Source organism: Lipophrys pholis (genome assembly GCF_963383615.2).
Source record: "Lipophrys pholis genome assembly, chromosome: 7".
NCBI classification, from domain to species: Eukaryota; Metazoa; Chordata; class Actinopteri; order Blenniiformes; family Blenniidae; genus Lipophrys; species Lipophrys pholis.
Window position 1 is genome coordinate 24,768,666 of NC_137638.1, and position 18,268 is coordinate 24,786,933.

At 43.0% G+C, this 18,268-nt stretch overlaps 1 protein-coding gene across 3 annotated transcripts; it reads right to left on the reverse strand.

Moving 5' to 3' along the window:
* Positions 1–2,086: 2,086 nt before the first annotated feature.
* Positions 2,087–12,583, reverse strand: angptl2b (angiopoietin-like 2b). 3 transcript variants are annotated; one of them, XM_080467015.1, is made up of 7 exons: positions 12,096–12,535; positions 11,313–11,422; positions 11,113–11,218; positions 6,776–7,698; positions 4,477–4,670; positions 3,267–3,537; positions 2,087–3,174 (listed from the first exon to the last, which is right to left on the reverse strand). In XM_080467015.1, the coding sequence occupies exons 4-7, from the start codon at positions 7,671–7,673 to the stop codon at positions 2,975–2,977; spliced, it is 1,563 nt and encodes a 520-aa protein (XP_080323141.1). In that variant the 5' UTR covers positions 7,674–7,698; positions 11,113–11,218; positions 11,313–11,422; positions 12,096–12,535; the 3' UTR covers positions 2,087–2,974. The 3 variants fall into 3 exon arrangements, with proteins under 3 accessions (XP_080323141.1, XP_080323142.1, XP_080323140.1); XM_080467016.1 differs by lacking the exons at positions 11,113–11,218; positions 11,313–11,422 and having other exon boundaries at positions 12,096–12,168; positions 12,261–12,583; XM_080467014.1 differs by lacking the exon at positions 11,313–11,422 and having other exon boundaries at positions 12,096–12,545.
* Between the last annotated feature and the right edge of the window lie 5,685 nt (positions 12,584–18,268).

Genomic DNA, 18,268 nt, shown 5'->3' on the forward strand with positions numbered 1-18,268 from the left:
ATGACGAGCCTCAGGAATATGAGTGAGTGATGGTGAGTTGACTGGATCAGAGTGTCTCCAAAGCTGCAGCTCATGTGGGGGTGATGTCAGTCTGAAAAGTCAGTATCTATCAGAAGTGGTCCAAGGAAAGAAAAGCTGTGAACCGGCGTCAGGATCATGGGCGGCCAAGCCTCATTGACGCACATGCTCCCAGGGAGGCTCCACACATCAAGTTACAGGATTTGAAGGATCTGCTGTTAACATCTTGATGCCAGATACAACAACACACCTTCAGAGATACTGTTCTGGCAGGAAAGAGAGACAAAGAGTCAGTCAGGTGGTTATAATGCTGTGGCTGATAGACGTTTGTGTAAATTGGTGGTCCGATCACACATTGAGGCGGGATGATAATGCTGTGAAGTCGAACAAATTATATATTGAGACACCTCTGAGCCATAATACAACTAAGCGAGTAACTTAAGACGCACAACGCGACTTCAACCAAGAGTTTTGGTTTGGAAAAAAATCGAGCATATACTTTGAAATATTTAATGAGCGTGCTAAATGTTGTGCTACACTGTCACAAAGGTTTAGAAATCACATCAAACTGAGGTCCAACGAGGACATTTAAACCTCAGACAAAACTCTAAGTGAAAGTTCAAATCTTCAAGAACTCTGGATTCAGACTTACAGTATTTCCAAATGACGTCTGGGGTGAAATGGTGACAGAGATTGCAGCACGCGGAGGGATTTACTTCCAACAGTTGACAGCAGTGAGGATCATCTCCTTAAGAATCCCATCCAAAAATATATAGTTTCACTGTTTGGATGCGTGACCATAGTTGTTTACACTTTCACCTGATAGTGAGAAGCTTGTGGGTTGGAATCATGGACGGTCCCCTTTCTGTGTCTCTTTCTCAATCCGAAAACATGCACGTACCAGTAATTGGTAAGCCGAAAGAAATGATGGGCTTCAGTGCCCTGCAACCCTGAACTGGATAGCACAGTAGAAAAGAAGGATGTGTGAAGTTGGATGAAGTCTTGATGTGCACCGCATTCGACGTGGCACCAGCGTCGGAAAGCAAAGAAAATAATCCATGTCTGCTTAATATCATGACTTTAAAAGTATCAAATATACAAATGTTCTTAGAATATAATACAAAAAAACTAAATCACAAAATGTCATTTATATGAGATAATTTACTGGGAAGCTGTCGTGTTGTACTTATGTCTCACTCTTGTGTTTCCGTTCTGTGTGTTTTGCAAACACTCCCAGCATAGTTGACTGACGAGGATCTTTGTCTTGAAGCCCGAGCTTAGCAGCTTGCGCAGGATGGAGGACACACACACACACACACCCACACACACGCACACACGCACACACACGCACACGCACACACACACACACACACACACACACACACACACACACACACACACACACACACACACACACACACACACACACACACACACATGTCTGGAGAAGTTTGCCGTATAATATTCTTTCGGTAATATGACTCACTTGCAAATCGCCTGTGTGACATCTCAGGATTTGCCTTAGCCTTTAAGGCAGAGTTTAAGGCCAAAGTATTCCAACATGTGCAAGCACCACGTGTTTCTATATCTCCGCACCACCCCCATTATCTAATTCAGTCAGAGGGGAGTCGATTTTGACATAGCTTTGGCGGGAGAGACGCGTATGATGTCATGATTTGACAAATTTCTATTTTGTCAAATTTTAAACATCTAGACAGAGTGTGACACACTTTTATATGATGTGACAAACTTAAAACATTTGTTTTACAGATTTGCAAAGACGAATTTGTTTACTTATCCAATGAGTCGGTCTTCGTCTATACCACTTTAACAAGCTTGGTTGCAACAGTGGTTGTGGGGTGCAGGATCCTGCTGATACCAGCTGATCATGGGCAGCTACAGTCATGATACATTCACTCATTTAAGGTTTAAACATGAATTTAATACGGTCTAATTGACCAAATCTGAGTGTTTCCAATGACGTGTCAATGTTTTTATCCATCCATGGAAATGTGAATACAGAGTAAACCTCTCATCACCTTTACTAAATAAGAAAGACGTCAACATCCAAGCTGTACATATTTTATTGCAACTTAATAGTGACATAACAGGTTTTAATACATTATATTACAAAGATCTTATGTACAAACGCAATATGTAGGCTCTATTGAAATCAACAAACCACTATTTTTATACAGTAAATACAGTGCTTGATTCATTCAAGCAGATTGATGTATACCTGTTCAAGCAATTCAAGATTTCAAAACAAGTATTTCTTTAAAAAGGCAGGACATAAAAGAGAAAGTACCTCATCAAAATTTCTTTTTTTATAAAAGTTGCACGTGTTTGGAATAACGCTGTATAAGAGAAGGACATGGGAGTATATTGTGTTGTAAACTATGCTGTAAAGGGGGGGAAAGGCCCTGAAGACTGAAGCTGTTCCACTCAGTTATTGTTAACGTCCCTGTAAAATAAATCTGAAATGTATAATAAGGATGAAATGAAAAGAAAGTCACTGGATACATTTCCTGTGTCAACCTCATTGTTTTTGTACGGATTAAATAGATATGGGAGGGATTCTATTTCAAAGCTACTCATTCAATCAAATCAAATGAAGTGCTGCCACCTAAGGTTCTTGCTTGCAAACATATATAAAATAACTCCTGAGCAATGAGCATGTCTTTATATGTCTCATAAAATAAAATGGAAAAAAAAAAAATAATAAAAGCATAGACAACTGAATAACAGCATGTAAATTTATTACATGATTAGAGGGACTTTTATTTTTTGCCCTGATGTTTGGATTATTGCACTTTTAACATCATCTTTCTCTCGGTCATCTGACTTGGTCTGATGCCATGATAAACCAAAACAAACAAACAACAAAAAAAAAAAGATATGAGGCCTGTGAAGAAGTTTATTAAGCGACGCAGCACAGTGTGTGTTCCTGGGAGGTTTAGTGGAAAGTGTTTGGGTTTGGACGGATCATCATGACGACTTTCTTTAGCGAATAAGCTCCTCCTCTGAACTCGGCCCAGTAGACTCCGTCTTGGTAGCGGCTGCGGTAGTGTCCTCCTCTGTACCAAACGCCGTTCAGATTCGAATGGGCGCAAGAGTTGTACCACCAGCCTCCCTTCTGGTAGTGGGCACAATTTCCTAGAAAAAGGAATAAAACAGTCAGTTGGCTGCGTGCATGAAGAAGGATTGAACTATTGCTCCCAGGCTGTTTGTAACGCTGATGTTTTTACCTGTATAGGCGTCATGGTCTCTGTCCAGTGTGGTAAACTGTTTGCCGTTGTGCCAGGTGAGGGAGTCTCCAGCGTTGCCATGATATCGGCCCACCCTCAGCTTGTAGAAGTCAGCCTCAGGCTCCAGTCTGAAACTGGCATACTCTGCAAACACCTTCCTTCCCGACCAGTCCTCCAGCGTGACCAGCAGCTTGTAGTTTCCCTGGTTAGTCAGCCAGTAGATGTTCTCGAGACCCAGCCAGTACTCGCCGTCAATATTGCCAAAGCCTTGCTGTGAAGTTCAGTGATAAGAAAAAACACTATCAGTACGATTAGGAAATCCTCTTTGGATGTTCTTTGAACAGTTACTTTGAATGTCTGGGTGATGATTCAGGGTCGTTGCTCATGCTCTGGAGGTAATTATGAGCTTTAGCTCTTCTACGGGGTTGTTTATCGTCAAGGAACATTATTATAAATGGACCCTCTGAGTCAAGTTTACAGCTTACATCAGGTGTCCAGATTTCTTCCCGTTATTGTTCTATTGAAAACACAGCAGGACAATGTGCATTTAGCTGAAAATACATCATTCTGGATCCTGTCTTTCTACTTTGTTCTGTCTCTGGTCATACTGTAAGTTGGTCTGTGGCGTCTGAATCATGGAAAGACTACTCATGAAGAGAACACAAAAGCAATTTCAGCTGTCATGTGGTTTTAAGGTTTTTTGCAGTAGTTGTGGAAACATTTCTATTCTTGTCTGGGGGGTGGATTTAATCAGGACCTTTGTATTGTTTTGGCTTGCACCCAGTTGTTTATCAGTGTATGTCTTTCCCCTGTGAGAGAGGGTTTCTCCTTCACAGTACAGTGAAGATCAGTTGATATGGGCAAAAAAAGATAATCACACTTGCCATCAATACATTTTTGGACAGGTATTCCAAACACTATCCGGTAAAGCAACATTTAAGTCAAACTTCTCCACTTTTTTTTCTTCTTTTTTTTCTTTTTAAATTTCAGTGTGACATAATTTCCCAAGACCAAGAAATGCAACTGGAATTAATGAGTCACAAGGCTGCGATGGAGGCAGGTGCCACATCAGACTTCATTAGACTCTTGAAAAGCTCAACAATCACCTATTCATTCGTCCTTCACACCTGGTTAAGTCAAAACACTTTGCACATGTCACCAGTTCCCCTCCAAACTATGAGCTCCTTGACTTGGTGTGAGTCGGTCGCACCTTGTACGTCTCCCAGTTTCTGAAGAAGTTGACAGAGCCGTCCACCCTCCTCTGGATCACGGTCCAGCCCCCCGGGTCGTGTCTCTGGTCGCACCACACTTGCATAAGCCGGTTCGCGTTCTCTGGCTTCACCAGGTACATGCCACTGGCAGCGTGGCCGTCTTCCAGAGCCTGCAGACAGTCCTTAAACGGACCTGAAGCGAAAGATCACAACATGAATTCTTCTGCATGTAAAACCCAGACAGCTTCAGCAGTGGCTAAACAGTTAAGAATAGGAAACAGAGGAAGAAAAAAAAAAACCCTCAGTGACACAAAGAGTTATTATATTCTGCCATAGGGAATCCCATTTTTCAGCAGAGGCTCTCATTTTAACTGTAGAATTGACTTTGGCTGCGCCGCTCGCAAGGGAAATGGCTGCCGGCAGCGTAGCCAAAAGAAACACTGGCATGAGGGCAAAGGGAATCCTAACTTCTGAATGATGAAACAGTAGCAAAAAGCTTCAATCATTCATAATAGTTCAGGCTTCGGGATTGTTATTTTCCCTTATTCTCTCGTATTTTATGTCATTATCAGAAAAGTGAAATCAGGTTTTGAGGAGAGGATTTCCTGGACCAGGCTGATTAGGCTTGCAAATCAGTGTTTTGCATTCCACTTCTTTGCCAGGAAGTCTGCTGTAGTTTTTTTGTTGTGTGTGGTGTGTGTGTGTGTGTGTGTGTGTGTGTGTGTGTGTGTGTGTGTGTGTGTGTGTGTGTGTGTGTGTGTGTGATTTTTGCTGTAAATTGTTTGAAAAACAGGAAAACCTCTGCAACATCTCAGATGTATTTGCTTACTTGCGACCAAGAAAGTACACAAACGCCTGCCAGAGAACGACAGCTATGCAGGGTCAACTCTGAGCTAACCAGCAGCAGTTGTGCTCTAAATGTTTAGAAAATTTGGTGCAAAGTCAAGCTTTTATCGGCTTTTATGTTGCAGACTGTTGAAACCCGATTTGCATACTGTATGTGCCAGTGTGATTTTACCCTTCATTCCAAACCTGGCAGATACGGGAAAAACAGTAATGAGGCGAACGACTCCCCTGGTACACATAGCCGTGAACGTGTTTAAGTTCTCAAGATTTCACACTCGCGTGGTTTGCCAACTGGCATGCGTTGCAAAGTGTTACAATACACAGAAGGGAAATGAGAATTCAAATGGTGTTTAGGTGCATCAAAAAGAAAAAAAAAACCAATGCATTTGAGAGAATCAACAAAGCTCTTGCCGTTATCTATCCTTCTGAAGATTGTTTTTGGTTCATGCAATCACTGTGGATGATATCTGTTTCATGGCCCACAGTCAGTCATCCATTCACTCTCAGGAATGTCTCTGTTGAGCAGATACAAGCCAGAAAGTTGCCCTGCCCTGCCCTGCTCTGTTCTGCCTGATAAAGTTTGCTGCTTCGGTGGAACATATGACTGATTCTTGCCTGGTGCAACTGGAACAAATGACATCACTGGCTGTGTGTATCTCTTTCTGTTTGCACTCGCTTCCCCTCCCCTTTATTCATCTACTCCATCTCCGTGTTTTCGCCCCTGTTTCTGTTTTACACATATCTCCCTCTCTACGAGTGCGCCGTATGAAGCTTTCTGTCTGTGTTCACGTTTTATGTAACTTTCTTGGGGCTGTTAGCTGCATTTGTATCGGGAGGAAATTACTTGCCTCCTTTCAAACAAATCAGACAAAGGCTACTGTTCATATGCAGTCCAGTGAAAATGGCAAGTGGAAGCACATAAAGTCTATGGAAAAAGTTCCCAGTAGTCACAGTGGGGAAGATCAGTTATTTATTTATTTTTTTTACTATTTTCCATCAAGATACAGTTTTTAAATGAACGGGAACAGAAATAGTCCGTTTACTGCCACTGATCCTGCAAAAAACCTCTTCACATCAATCTTTGAATCTGTTAACATATGTTTGAAGGGCCACCAGGCTTTCGGCCAGCTATCCGTCTGGGCACACACATATTTACCCTGCTAATATGCTTTGTGTTGTTGTGACGGGTTAAATCGTGGCAATTAGATGATATGCATCACAAAAGGCAGGAGACAACAGCATTTCTGTTCCCACTCGCCCTTTGCTCTGGAAAAATGTGGGACAAAATCAAAATGAATGGATGAAAGGATCCCTGGTCACATGATTAATGGCTGAGAAGCTCAGACATGCAGCCTTTTGTTTACACTTTGTATTTGTGATGGCAACTGGTGTGTTTGGTAGGAATTGATGGAAAAAAAAAAAGAAGATAGTATCACTCTTTGTTGAACTCACCAGAGGGCTTGTCGGTGGTGGACGGGCTGTGTGTACCAGCGGGCATCGTAGGGAGAAGAGAGGGTAGAGATTTCTGGTCACTCTGGATCTCGTTGCTGATGGGGTTATTGATCCGGGGAAGTACAGGTGGCTGATAAGGCTTGTTGAGAGGTGGTGATGGTGGAGGTGGCTGTGGCCGTGGCTGAGGGACGGGGACGGGGACGGGCACGGGGGCGTGGCGGAGAACAGGTCGACTTTGGCACTGTTCCTCCAAGATGGCAATGAGAGTCGACTGATTGGTGGCTAAATAAGCCAGGTGCTGGTACTTGTGCTCAAGATCTTTGTATCGGCTGGTTAGCTGTTGCATCTCAGACGTTTGGTTCAGTATCTTGTTCTCCATCTGTGCCAATTCAAGGGCATTGTCTCTCTTCCTTATGATTTCATGGAGCAGCTGCATGTAAAGCTGAGTGACTCTGGAGTTCATATTTCGACTTTCCTTCCTCAGAAGCTTGACCTCATTGACAATACCCCCGTCGACCTCCACCAGCTGCTGCAAAGTCTCGATCTGCCTTTTCTGCTTCTGTAGCTCCACATTTAGCAGCTCCAGCTCCTGCTTATTGACCCGATTCTCCAGCATGGCCTCCGGCTCCTTGGAGTTCACGCAGATGGCTCCCGTCACTTTCTGTTGAGGCACAATGAAAGTGTAGGAGCATTTGTCCTGCTGCTGGTCGGCCGGAGCGCGCTTGCTCCTTCCAGCATAGAGAAACTCTCTCTCGAGACCGTCCTCACTGCTCTCAAATTCCTGGGTCCTGTCTCCACCATGGCTGCTGTCTGACAGGCTCCCCTGCGTCTGCTGCACGCCCCAGGCGAGTCCATAAACTAGAAGGAGCCCCAGCAGGACCACTGAAGGGGGCTCCATGAGTTAGTGTCTAACCCACCAAACCCTAAAGAGAAGAAAAAAATGGAAAAAAGCATGATTTTATTGTAGTCATAACTAACTTATATAGAGGTTTAGCAGGAGGCTGTGTAGACATAGCCATGCATTGATTTATCCCGAGCTATAACCGTTGAAATTGTTTCTTTACTGCTCTGTTTGAGACCAAAAAGAGAATGTCCATCAGGATACATTCACTCTGAGTACACAGAGGAACAGGCAGGTACAGAAGCCCTGACAACACGTCTCAGCCTCCGCAGGGCTGGAGGTCATTACACCTCCCAGAATCGAGGCTCCTGAAATAGATTACATCTGAAAGGAAATGGCTCATGGGCCCCGCTGAGCGCCACAGTGACCGCCGCAACTTTCCATGACATTAAACACACGGCCGTCACATACAATATCAGTAATCTCCTGGTTGCTGCACTGTTCATATCACTGCTGACATGCGTACACGTGGCTGTTTTCCCTGTTGGTTTAAAGATGTAGTTCATTGAATGTATTGAGTCTTGTTCCTAGTTTGTTTGAAAGATTTTACGTACAAAAGATGTTACTCAGTAACTCACCCCACAGCCCCTCAGAAAGCATTTCTTTTGTCTGATGATATGCTGATTTCTGTGGTGAGTTTCATTACTCGTAGGGGTGTGTGTTTAGTTTAGTTTGCTCTTTTGGCTCCAGCTCTCTTTGGGTGACCGCCATCACGAGTCCTTTACACGGAGGAACACTCCTATCTGTTCCCCTCTGCAGGCCTGCACATCTTTGCTTATGGAAAAATTGAGACACTACCAGATGATGCTATTCGAGGAACTGTTTCAAATATTGATCGTGTTGCATCAGGCTTGTGTGTTGCCATTACCAGAGGAGTAAAATGAGATGCAATCACATTTTAACTATAACTCTTGAGTATGTCTGTTTCTGTTTTGACTGTTATGCAAAAGGTTTACTCTGACCAAGAAGAGGGATGTTTTACATAATAATATCTTATTTGTCTCCATAGAAATCCCTGATTATATCCGAGATACAGCCCTGTTCAGATTATAATCTTTTTTTTTAAGATTTTCCCTCGATGACTTCACTTCGTGGCACAGCCCTTTCCCATGAGAGTTGAGGAAAATGAGATGCTTGACTATTTGGCCAAGATCTTCATTGTATTTTGGTTTAGAAAAATAACTGTAGGCAGGGTTGGGTTTTTTTTGAAGATGTTGTGGTGTTATTAGAAGAAGCGATGCCACTTATAGCTAAGGTGAATGTAACTCCTGTGTAAGGATAACAAGGCCTTGAACTCCTGGGGCACCTTAATTGAAAGCTGCTGCATATTGGATTACAGAAGGGTCCTGTGTAACACTTCCCCAGAGTCAGAAGGGGCCTTTCTCATCATAAAGCATTATAGAGAGTCCTTATATTGACTGTGTGAGAGCTGCGGTAGCGTTGTCAATCTTCCAAGTGCTTCCCTCACACATTGGTGGTAGCCTCTCTCTGTGTGAGAGATATGGTGTTGAGCACAAATTTGGGAAGAGAGCTGAAATGTTTTCATCTCTGTAATCTGGGCGTGCAGCCAGCACATTAGGTTGGAGACATGGAGAACAGAAATGCAGCATTCCCCAAGAACATGACCCTTGGCACCTTCGACCCTTCTGCTTTTATCTGTCTCGAATCAAATGTGTAAACACTTTTTCAACTGTAAAAAAAAAAAAAAACCTGTATATGAACAGTCATCTGTGCAAACGATCTTTCTTTGTGAATTTCACTGAAAATCTTTGCAGTACAGAAGACCTCTAGGTCCCATTGTCCAGGCTACTTTGTTAAAACACTGCGCAACGCTGAAAGACGACTGCCGCGAATAAGAAAAGCTTAAAGACGAGCGCAGTGTCTGTTTCAAATTCACCACAAAGCTGTCCTCTGTCAGCACAGCATCATCTCTTTCATAGTACTAATCCTGCTTACAAAGCCCGGGCTCGATGACATCAGCCTTGCAAATGCTGATTGATGCAAAGATTGCAGCGTCACAAATATCTTTCGCCCTACTCACACAGACACACATTATCAGTTCCAACAGAATTAATGTTTGCAGATCAAGCCCCCACTAGGACATCACTAATAATAGTTTACCAGTAAGCCCAAACTGAGATAATGGAGCCGCTCGGAGCCTGTCCCCTGTAATGTGCTGATGACTGTATTTGGCCAGTGGCTCCTGTGGTTTCTCCCTCTGGAGAACGAGCTGTCTCACTGAGAAATGGCGTGTGATTTGCCCCTGCTGCTGCTGCTGCTGCTGCGGAGTCCCATTTTGGACGTAGTTAGTCTGGAATCTCCTGCTCTAGGGTTCACTACACTTCAAAGCTGCGGGAAAAATGTTTGCAGCTTGTGATGAAATGTGTTTTTGTCATGAGTATGCGCCATGTGCGTGTCTGAGTGCTTTTCTGTTAATGCGTGTTTTTCAAATAACAACACTGTGAGGGACAACAGAGGGTCCCATCTGCCCCAGCAGACACAGCCTGTTATTAAGCCATCCTCAGGCTGCCACAGGGAACAGCACCGAGCTTCGACCACCGTCTTTGCTGTTAACAGCCCTCGTGGATCATTATTCTCCTAAAATCATTTCACCTGAACAAGCTGCTATTGACCTGGCCAGTGGCTGCAATGATTAACTGTTGTTGAGGAGTTTCATCAAAGTCTGCACCGCTGGCAGTCTGAATGAGGCTCCTCGTCGTAACACGACTGGCAGCTGCTCTCAGGTAATTCCTTCAAGTCTGCTTCACACCTAAATGTTTTCGTTTTTCTGTCTTCAGGTGGTAAATCTGTATCCATAACACTCCGCCTTCTGGGTTTTACTCGGTGTTAGATTAGGTGTCATAGGCGTGTGCGGCGGGTCAGTCACTGCGTCTCTGTGCTCCAGCCTTTTTGGTCATGCTCAGCACATATTAATTAGTAGGTGAGCAGCCCTGCTCAGACCAGTTGATGTGTCTCACCCCAGCCCCTCTCATTTCAACGTGAGCATGGCATTCCTCACATTCTTCGTCACCTCATTAGAGCGAGCTGCCATGCTTGCATGTAAAGTCAATGGCAGTGGCAGACAGAGAGAGCCGGACCCGTCTAGATGGGGGACCAGCACCCCCCTTCATCCCTGTCGCACGTATAAGACACGGTTTCTACTGACCCACTTCATTCTCGGTGTCCTACTTTCTGTCTGAATGCTTCATAATCACATCATCATCATTCTCAACAGGAGATCACAACAAGACTACACAGCACCTCATTTGTCAGGAGCCAAACGAGAAGTGGGCACGCTGCAGAACAGCTTTGTTCGGCGAGTTCAAATTAGTGCCGACTCCACAGAGAACTGGCAGAGTCTCCAGCATGACACCCAATATGCGTTGGATCAGAGTCAAATTCAATTTGCTCGTGGTAATATGCACTATTACTTTACCTTGGGGGTGACCTCATTCTTTTCTCAAGCATGTAATCCCTGTTTCCATGTAATATGACATTTGGGACGTGATTAGGCTCATGTACCGGTTCAATTTGACCCCCTCCTAAGAAAAAAAACAAAAAAAACAGTGTTTGTTTTGACTGCCTATTAAGCGGGAGAGTTGCCATTTTTGTTCAAATTGGGGATTCATCCAGTGCCTGTCTGTGCTTGGTGCCTCCGTCTGTGATTTCAGATGGAGAAGCAGGGGGTCTTGGGAATTGTTTCGATAAGTTCCAGCACCTCAAAGCCCCCTTATCCAAACACTACCCTGGCAACAGAAACAAAGACGGGATTCAACTGCCTGCCTCCCCGTCCTCTTGTGTCCAGGGGAACATCCTGAAGCTGAGGTCTGCTTGACATTGTAAAGTTGACTCATTTTTCTTTTTATTAATAAATAAATGCTACAAATACACATTGGTTTTAATAATGTATTGCTCAACGCTCTTGCTGAATAAAGTCTCTCAGACTCCATTTGGCACTTCTTTGGTCCTGTGCTGGATTTTATCAGTCGCACAAAAGCACTTTGCAACTCCTGAAAACTCACTCCAGCATCCCTCTGTGCTGAATTAACCCCCTCAGAGTCAGAGTGACACGACAAAAGCGAGAATTTCCCTTCAACATCAAAACTGCAAGTCAGATAAGAGATGTTACGAGGTCAGCGCTGAATTCAAAAGTCACCGTTCAAGTGCAGCAGGTTGAGAGCAACATCTCCGACTCCACTCAAACAAGATGACAAAGTGCTTAACCTTTGTATTAGACGTGTCACATGGCTGATTGATTCTGACCCCACGCCAACTGTGGCCATCATTCACTCTCTGGTTACATGGGAAGAATTCAACATGTTTCTCCCATGTTCATGTGATACAGACATGCACTCCTCCTGCCCGATGAATGAGAACATCTTTAAACTCCTTAATGAGACAAGGTTACATAATGCTTACCAGATAACTGCACGGTACAGATGACGCTCCCTCAGTTGCCTTGCCCTCCTGCCAGAACCGTTTGAAGTTTCTCCTGGAAGAAAGTCATCCCAGAGTATGAAAGCTGCACGTTTGTGTTCCTCCTCTTCCTGCGCTCTGCTCGTCTGGTTACTCGCTCTTTGTCACCTCAGTCCATTCCAGCAGTGGGGGGGTGACGTGGGTTTCAACAGCTATTATTAAAAGACTGTCATTACCGCAACAGAGGCTCAACTTGGTCAAAAAAAAAAAAAGAAGTATTCAGCATGCATTGGAGTAGATTGTTCCAGTGTCCTCTTGAAAAAGTTGGAACGCTTTCAGGAAACGTCCGGTGACTTGTGTTGGTTGGAGGTAGTTTCCTGATGAATAGTTGGGAGTCCAGGGCAGGTTGTGTACTGCCTGTGGCCTGTTAGGAGAAGACTGTCACTTTTCTGTGGGCCGGATCCATCACTTCTGCCTCACAGCTCTAAGAGGCTGTCTCTCTCAACTGCACCTCTCTCTCTCTCTCTCTCTCTCTCTCTCTCTCTCTCTCTCTCCTCTCTCTCTCTCTCTCTCTCTCTCCCCCCCTCTCCCTCTCCTTGGTGCTTTTAAATTATGAAAAATCCTCTAGCAGTGTTGCAGTAGGCAGAACCCCCCCACCCCCCCACCCCCCTCCTAAAATGAACACACTCATGTTTAAAGCAACAGTCTTTTTTCTCCACCCCTCCTCCCCATGGCACAAAAGAGATCCACAAGCGTGCACAACAAGCTACCACACATGCGACTCAAATTTCCAACCCCCTGCCCCCTGGCCACCGGTTCACCACCGCCACCACTATTTCTGGCTGGGGTTGAGCATGGGGTCTTTCTGGTGGTGGGCAGCAATGATGTTACACTGAGCAGTTCCTAATTGCACGTGAATGAACACTTGCCCCCCCCCCCTTAGAGCGGGACGGAAAGAGACGGTCAGATAGGAAGCGGATCCAGGTGTTTAACTGAGACCAGGTCTGGATGAGCGTCTGCTCACCCTGGTTTACAGTTCAGAGGTGACATGTCTGAAACAAGCCGGATATCATCTCTGCGAAGTGCTTCCTCACCAACGATCACGCTACAACTTCAAAAGTGAAGCTGTACATATTTGAACCCATGTGGTTTGGTGGAGGAGAGGATATGAAACACGTCAGAGATGTCAGATTGTGGACGGTGTTGCCAATTATCCACAAATTCCTCAAGTGGAGATGTGGCTCTTGGGCCTGTTGTTTTTGCGTTTTCTTCCTGCTTTTATTAACAGTTTCTGTCCTGCCAGTAGTATTGGCAGACAAGTGGTGTTTCCTACTAGGTTATTTACTATTTTCCACTTTTTAAAACTCAAATCAAGGCTGGTATTCACAAATGGCGTCATTAAGCCCTGACTCGTAGTAGCAACAAATGAGAAACTATGCAAATTAGTTGTTCTTAACTAGCCTTGAGACTTTATTTACTCTAGCAAATAAAAATTAGGCTCATCTGAAGGTAGCCACCTCATCATTCTCTCGTTTATTGAACAATATATTCCAGAGAGCTGTATAAACATGCGTCAGTGTCTCATTTTGTTTTTGTGTCCAAATAAAATGGGAGTTGTGTTGTGGAGTTTGTTTTACAATGCACAGGACGTGTGATTCTCCCTACTGGAGTATAAACATTAAATATGTTGCAGATGGCAGCTAACTTTTATGTGTCCTAACTCCAAACTCTGAAAGTGTTTGGATGCATGTAAAAATAACAAAATAAAAAGGGAAACAAATGGGGAAGAAACTAATGAACTTTGTCTTCCATCACTTTCATTTAATAGTTATATAACCGGCATTCCTTTTAGTGGTACGTCTCCAAGTACACTCCAGTCAGTTTAAGTGGGGATGCACAAGTAGTTTGCAAGTCTGGATTTACAGCCTGGATTTACACTTTTTGTGTTCTTTACTGTGTTTGCAATTGTTTGGCTGCCCCCGCTGCTTATACACCCACACCATCAGCATTTTCCATCGTGTTGTCTGGAGTTTCTATTCATGCGTTAAACGTTGGACTGCATCATTCTCACTGTTATCCAGGTTGTAGTGACGGTTTTGAATTCATGTGTTTTTTTATCGAGGAGGATTGTAGTCATAAAACAGTCATGCTTCACTTTTGGGGAAATGTTCCCACGCACGATTAAGAACATCGAGTTCGAGTGGAAAACTACTCACAACAGGCAGATTTTAACTTTTGTGATCCTGTAACATCTTCAGGGCGTATTTCAATAGCAAGTTAAATCAAATATTGTGGCTGACAACATGCACCAGCTCACTTTCGATTTCAAGAAAAAGGCATAAAGTCATATTTATAAATAAAATAATATATTACATATGGGGTAAAGTTACTTTTGCATTTATGTTTGATTTCTTTGTACAGTTCATGTGTCGTCGGTATTTAAGGTCACACAGCTGTTGATTGCTTCCTCTTGTCATTGAATTTCCTCCTAAAGTGAATGGAACGGTCTAAATGTTTCCCCTGATGACACAGCGAGAATGTGCAACTGGCTTTCCTCAATGAAGTTCCTGGCAGATGATATTGGACTAATCCATTTCATAACATCTGAGGGTTGGCTGGACCTGAAGGACTGGTCACTCATTTGACAAACTAATCCCATAAAGAGATTTTTTGATCCAAGAAAATGTGATTAATCTTCAGCCCTGGTGTGTCACATGCCGTGCTGAACTGGCATGCGGTTGTTTATACCCTCCTTCTTCTCTTTCCTCTGCTAAATGACAGCTGCAGCTGACTCTGCGGTGAGTGGGTGAGTGAGTGAGTGATAGTGCTTTTTTTGTGTGTGTGTGTTTGAGTGACTCAGTCTCATCTCAAACTGCGGTGTTGGACCAGTGATTAGTTTCTCTGTCCACCTCTAATCCTCAGCAGGTGGGAGACACGGGATCATAAAAATGTCTAATGGAAACTCTTTCTCCCAAACTGAAATGGTAACCAATCGATGCATTTTGAAGCTGCCGGTGCCACATGGGAGAGAAGGTGGAAAGTGGCTTCCAGTAGGGAATGTTTCACAGATGGGCTCCCGTGTCTGGCTGGTGAATGAATGAACATGTTGAGGGAGCTGTCCACTCACTTACCGGCACTTTGAGTTAAGTAGCAGGAAAGCTTCTGCTGCAATTTGTGTCCAGATGAATTAATACTCAACTCTAATGAATAATAATAGTATTTGTTGTGGCGCTTTTTGCGAGTAATCAATAAATCAGTGGCTGTAAGTCTTTGATTGTTTCTAAGAAAAGCAGTGGACCCTCTCTACAGGTTATTAGCCAATACTTTGCAGTGAAGCCAAACATTAGTAGACACAGCGACTCTCACAAACAAATACAAAAAGCAGCAGGCTTCTAAATAATGAAAATAGACAGCTTCTTAGGTCAGACTGGTTTTCTGGGTTTTTCTTTGACAACCTCCCAGCAGGAAAAAAAAAAAAATCCAGTGACAATAATGAAATAACTGCTGCACAGTTCAAATCAGATTATTCAATCTTATCAAAGTGTTTTATTAAAGCGTCTTTTATTAAATTAAATCAAAGTGATGCTAAAATTGTACCACAACCTCTTACTTGCTTGGAAAAGCATTTTTGTCCCTGATATTTTCTAACCTCATTCAGTCAGATCTCCTGCTGTATTACTGTACATGATTTAGATTGTTTCATTACTTGGTTGGCCCAAGTACTTTGTTCTAATTGTTCTGTTAATTCTAAAAAAAAAACAGCACCTAAAACTTTTTTTTTCATACAAAACGACCCTGTTAAACGGGTCCCTTTACTTGAGAATGTACTTTGTAAATCTTGTTTTTTTCTTTTTAAAGGAGCATTTGTTTTATATGAGAATCAAATTCACTTCTGTAGACTTTCAGAAACTATTTTCCTGTAGAAACATGCTAAACAAGTTCACACAGATATGAAAGAGGTACTTTATTATTCTCGTCTTTCCAATACTAAAGTACAAAGAGCAACGTGTGTGAAGTGGTTATGATCTGCCCTGATGCTGAGCATCATTCTAACAGCTGTGGCTGACCGAGGACCGCACTGTCCTTGGGATGTAGGAATACAGTTGGCTGGAAAACAAGTTATAGTTTTCAGTAAAAGGAGGAGTTGTTCAGAGTGGCAGATATAGTCTCTCTCTTTCTCTCTTTTTTGTTTTTTTGTTCTTTCCATGAGCTGATGTCTTGGCAGCAACGTGCCCCCCTTGAGAGTGGAGAGGAAAACCATGACATCATGGTGTTTTATCACTTTCGGAGCAGCTGGATGCATGAAATCTCCCGATCTCCATAGCACACATACGATTCAGCGTGCTGTGAAATAAATTCAAACGTGAGGGAGAGCTGCACCACTTTCACCAGCTGGGTGATGGATCATGATTCAGTGAAAAACTCGTATTCATATAATTCAAATAGTGCACTTTAGGTTTTCATTAGCTTGCTCAGTTTGAGTGTATGTAATTGTATTGCAGAGTGTGTTTCGATAAAGTTTAAAGTGCACTGCTTTGTTGTTTCTATGATAAATGTAAAATGCAGTATTCATTATGAGGACAATAAAGTGGATGATCCTGATATTTAGGCCTTGTCTGTTTTGACAAATTAAGAAATGATGTATGTTTACTTGATGCACATCAACCAATCAACCAAACTTGACTTGTACGGTTAATGCAATATATAGTGCTTAACAGACAAATTACAGAGTTATAACTCAAAAAAATACAAATTATAGTGCAAGAATTGGGGGAAAAAAGCATCAAAAAGGTATATTAAAAATTATGATTAAAAATGTGCATTAAAAAATATCTTTCAGAATACAAAAAATTGATTAAATGTAAATTTAGTGTTGAAATTTCAATGAAACTAAATCAAAAGATAAATATTCAATCAAGATTAATGTCATAAATGTCATTTGTTTAGAAGAAAAAGAGAATACAATAACAAATAAGGTGAACTAAAAGAGAAAAAACTAAAGAATAAACTAAATTCCTTTCAGTCCTATAAAGCCAAGCTTTCAGCAATAGCTGGGAGAATTTGTAGGCTTTTCCTCACAATCCATTTCCATCCATTTTCAAGGAATATCTGCAATGAAACGAATTACATCCTGAAAAATTCACAAATTATAGCTACTAAATTCAACAGTTCAGTCTGAGCTACTTAGTTGTTGCTTCTCATGTTTCTGAACATGCATATATTTTGTAGTGATTGTGTTAAAGGTTGAGTGTTTTGGCTGTCAGCGTCTGTACCGAGCTGGAGTGGCTCCACACTGACCTTACTTTAAACAGTCGTATGCTCCGAGCAGCGTTTCTCCCCGTCTGCCAGCCATGATTGATGATTCTGTGTCGACCTGCATCGACCTCGTCACCTCTGGCCTACTGTTGCTTGTTGTTCGCAATTTTGTGTGTGATTGACAAGCTCTTTACGACGGCGATTTCGCTTCTGTAAACCACTGCATTTGGACTTTGTTTTTGCTCCGTCTGCCTCCTCGGTTCATAAATCAAACGCTCCTCTGAAAACATATCGAAACAGAAATATTCATAAATGTGTCTGATGTGGGTTGGAAAATGTTTTCCCTTAATTATTCCATGGTCTTGCTGTGAGTGACTCGGTGCCTGGTGGCGAGACCTACAAGGACTGTTCTGTTGGGAGGAAAATTTAGAGTTTTATGATCGCAGTGGAAAGAATGGGACCGGCTCCGGGTTTTTGTCAAGCTCACCCCAACTGTTGCGAGAAAAACCGCCAAATGAGACCCGTAAATATGGAACGTGTGAGAATCCAGAGGGACGGGATTTCATTCAGACTTCATTAGGCCGACGTTGAAAGCGAGGAGCAGCCTGTGTGGCCTCGCCTGAAAATCACTCAAGGTAATTCATGCGGTGATTGAGCAGCGTATCGCGAACAATGGCGGTGCTGCAAATAGCATTAGCAGATCTGGGCACAGGCGCAGCATGTGACCAGCGTTTTTAACAGTGGAGAGGTTGTTAAACCTTTTGTGTTTTTTTGCTGCTTGTTTCTTGACAAGCATTGAATCATAAATCCGCTCACTTCACTTTTTGACATCACGCCGTGTAGCGTGGAATTCAAAGATCAAGGTTGCATCGCCCGTTCCTTCACGGGCGCTAAAGATTTGCCGTATGGTTTCCAGACAC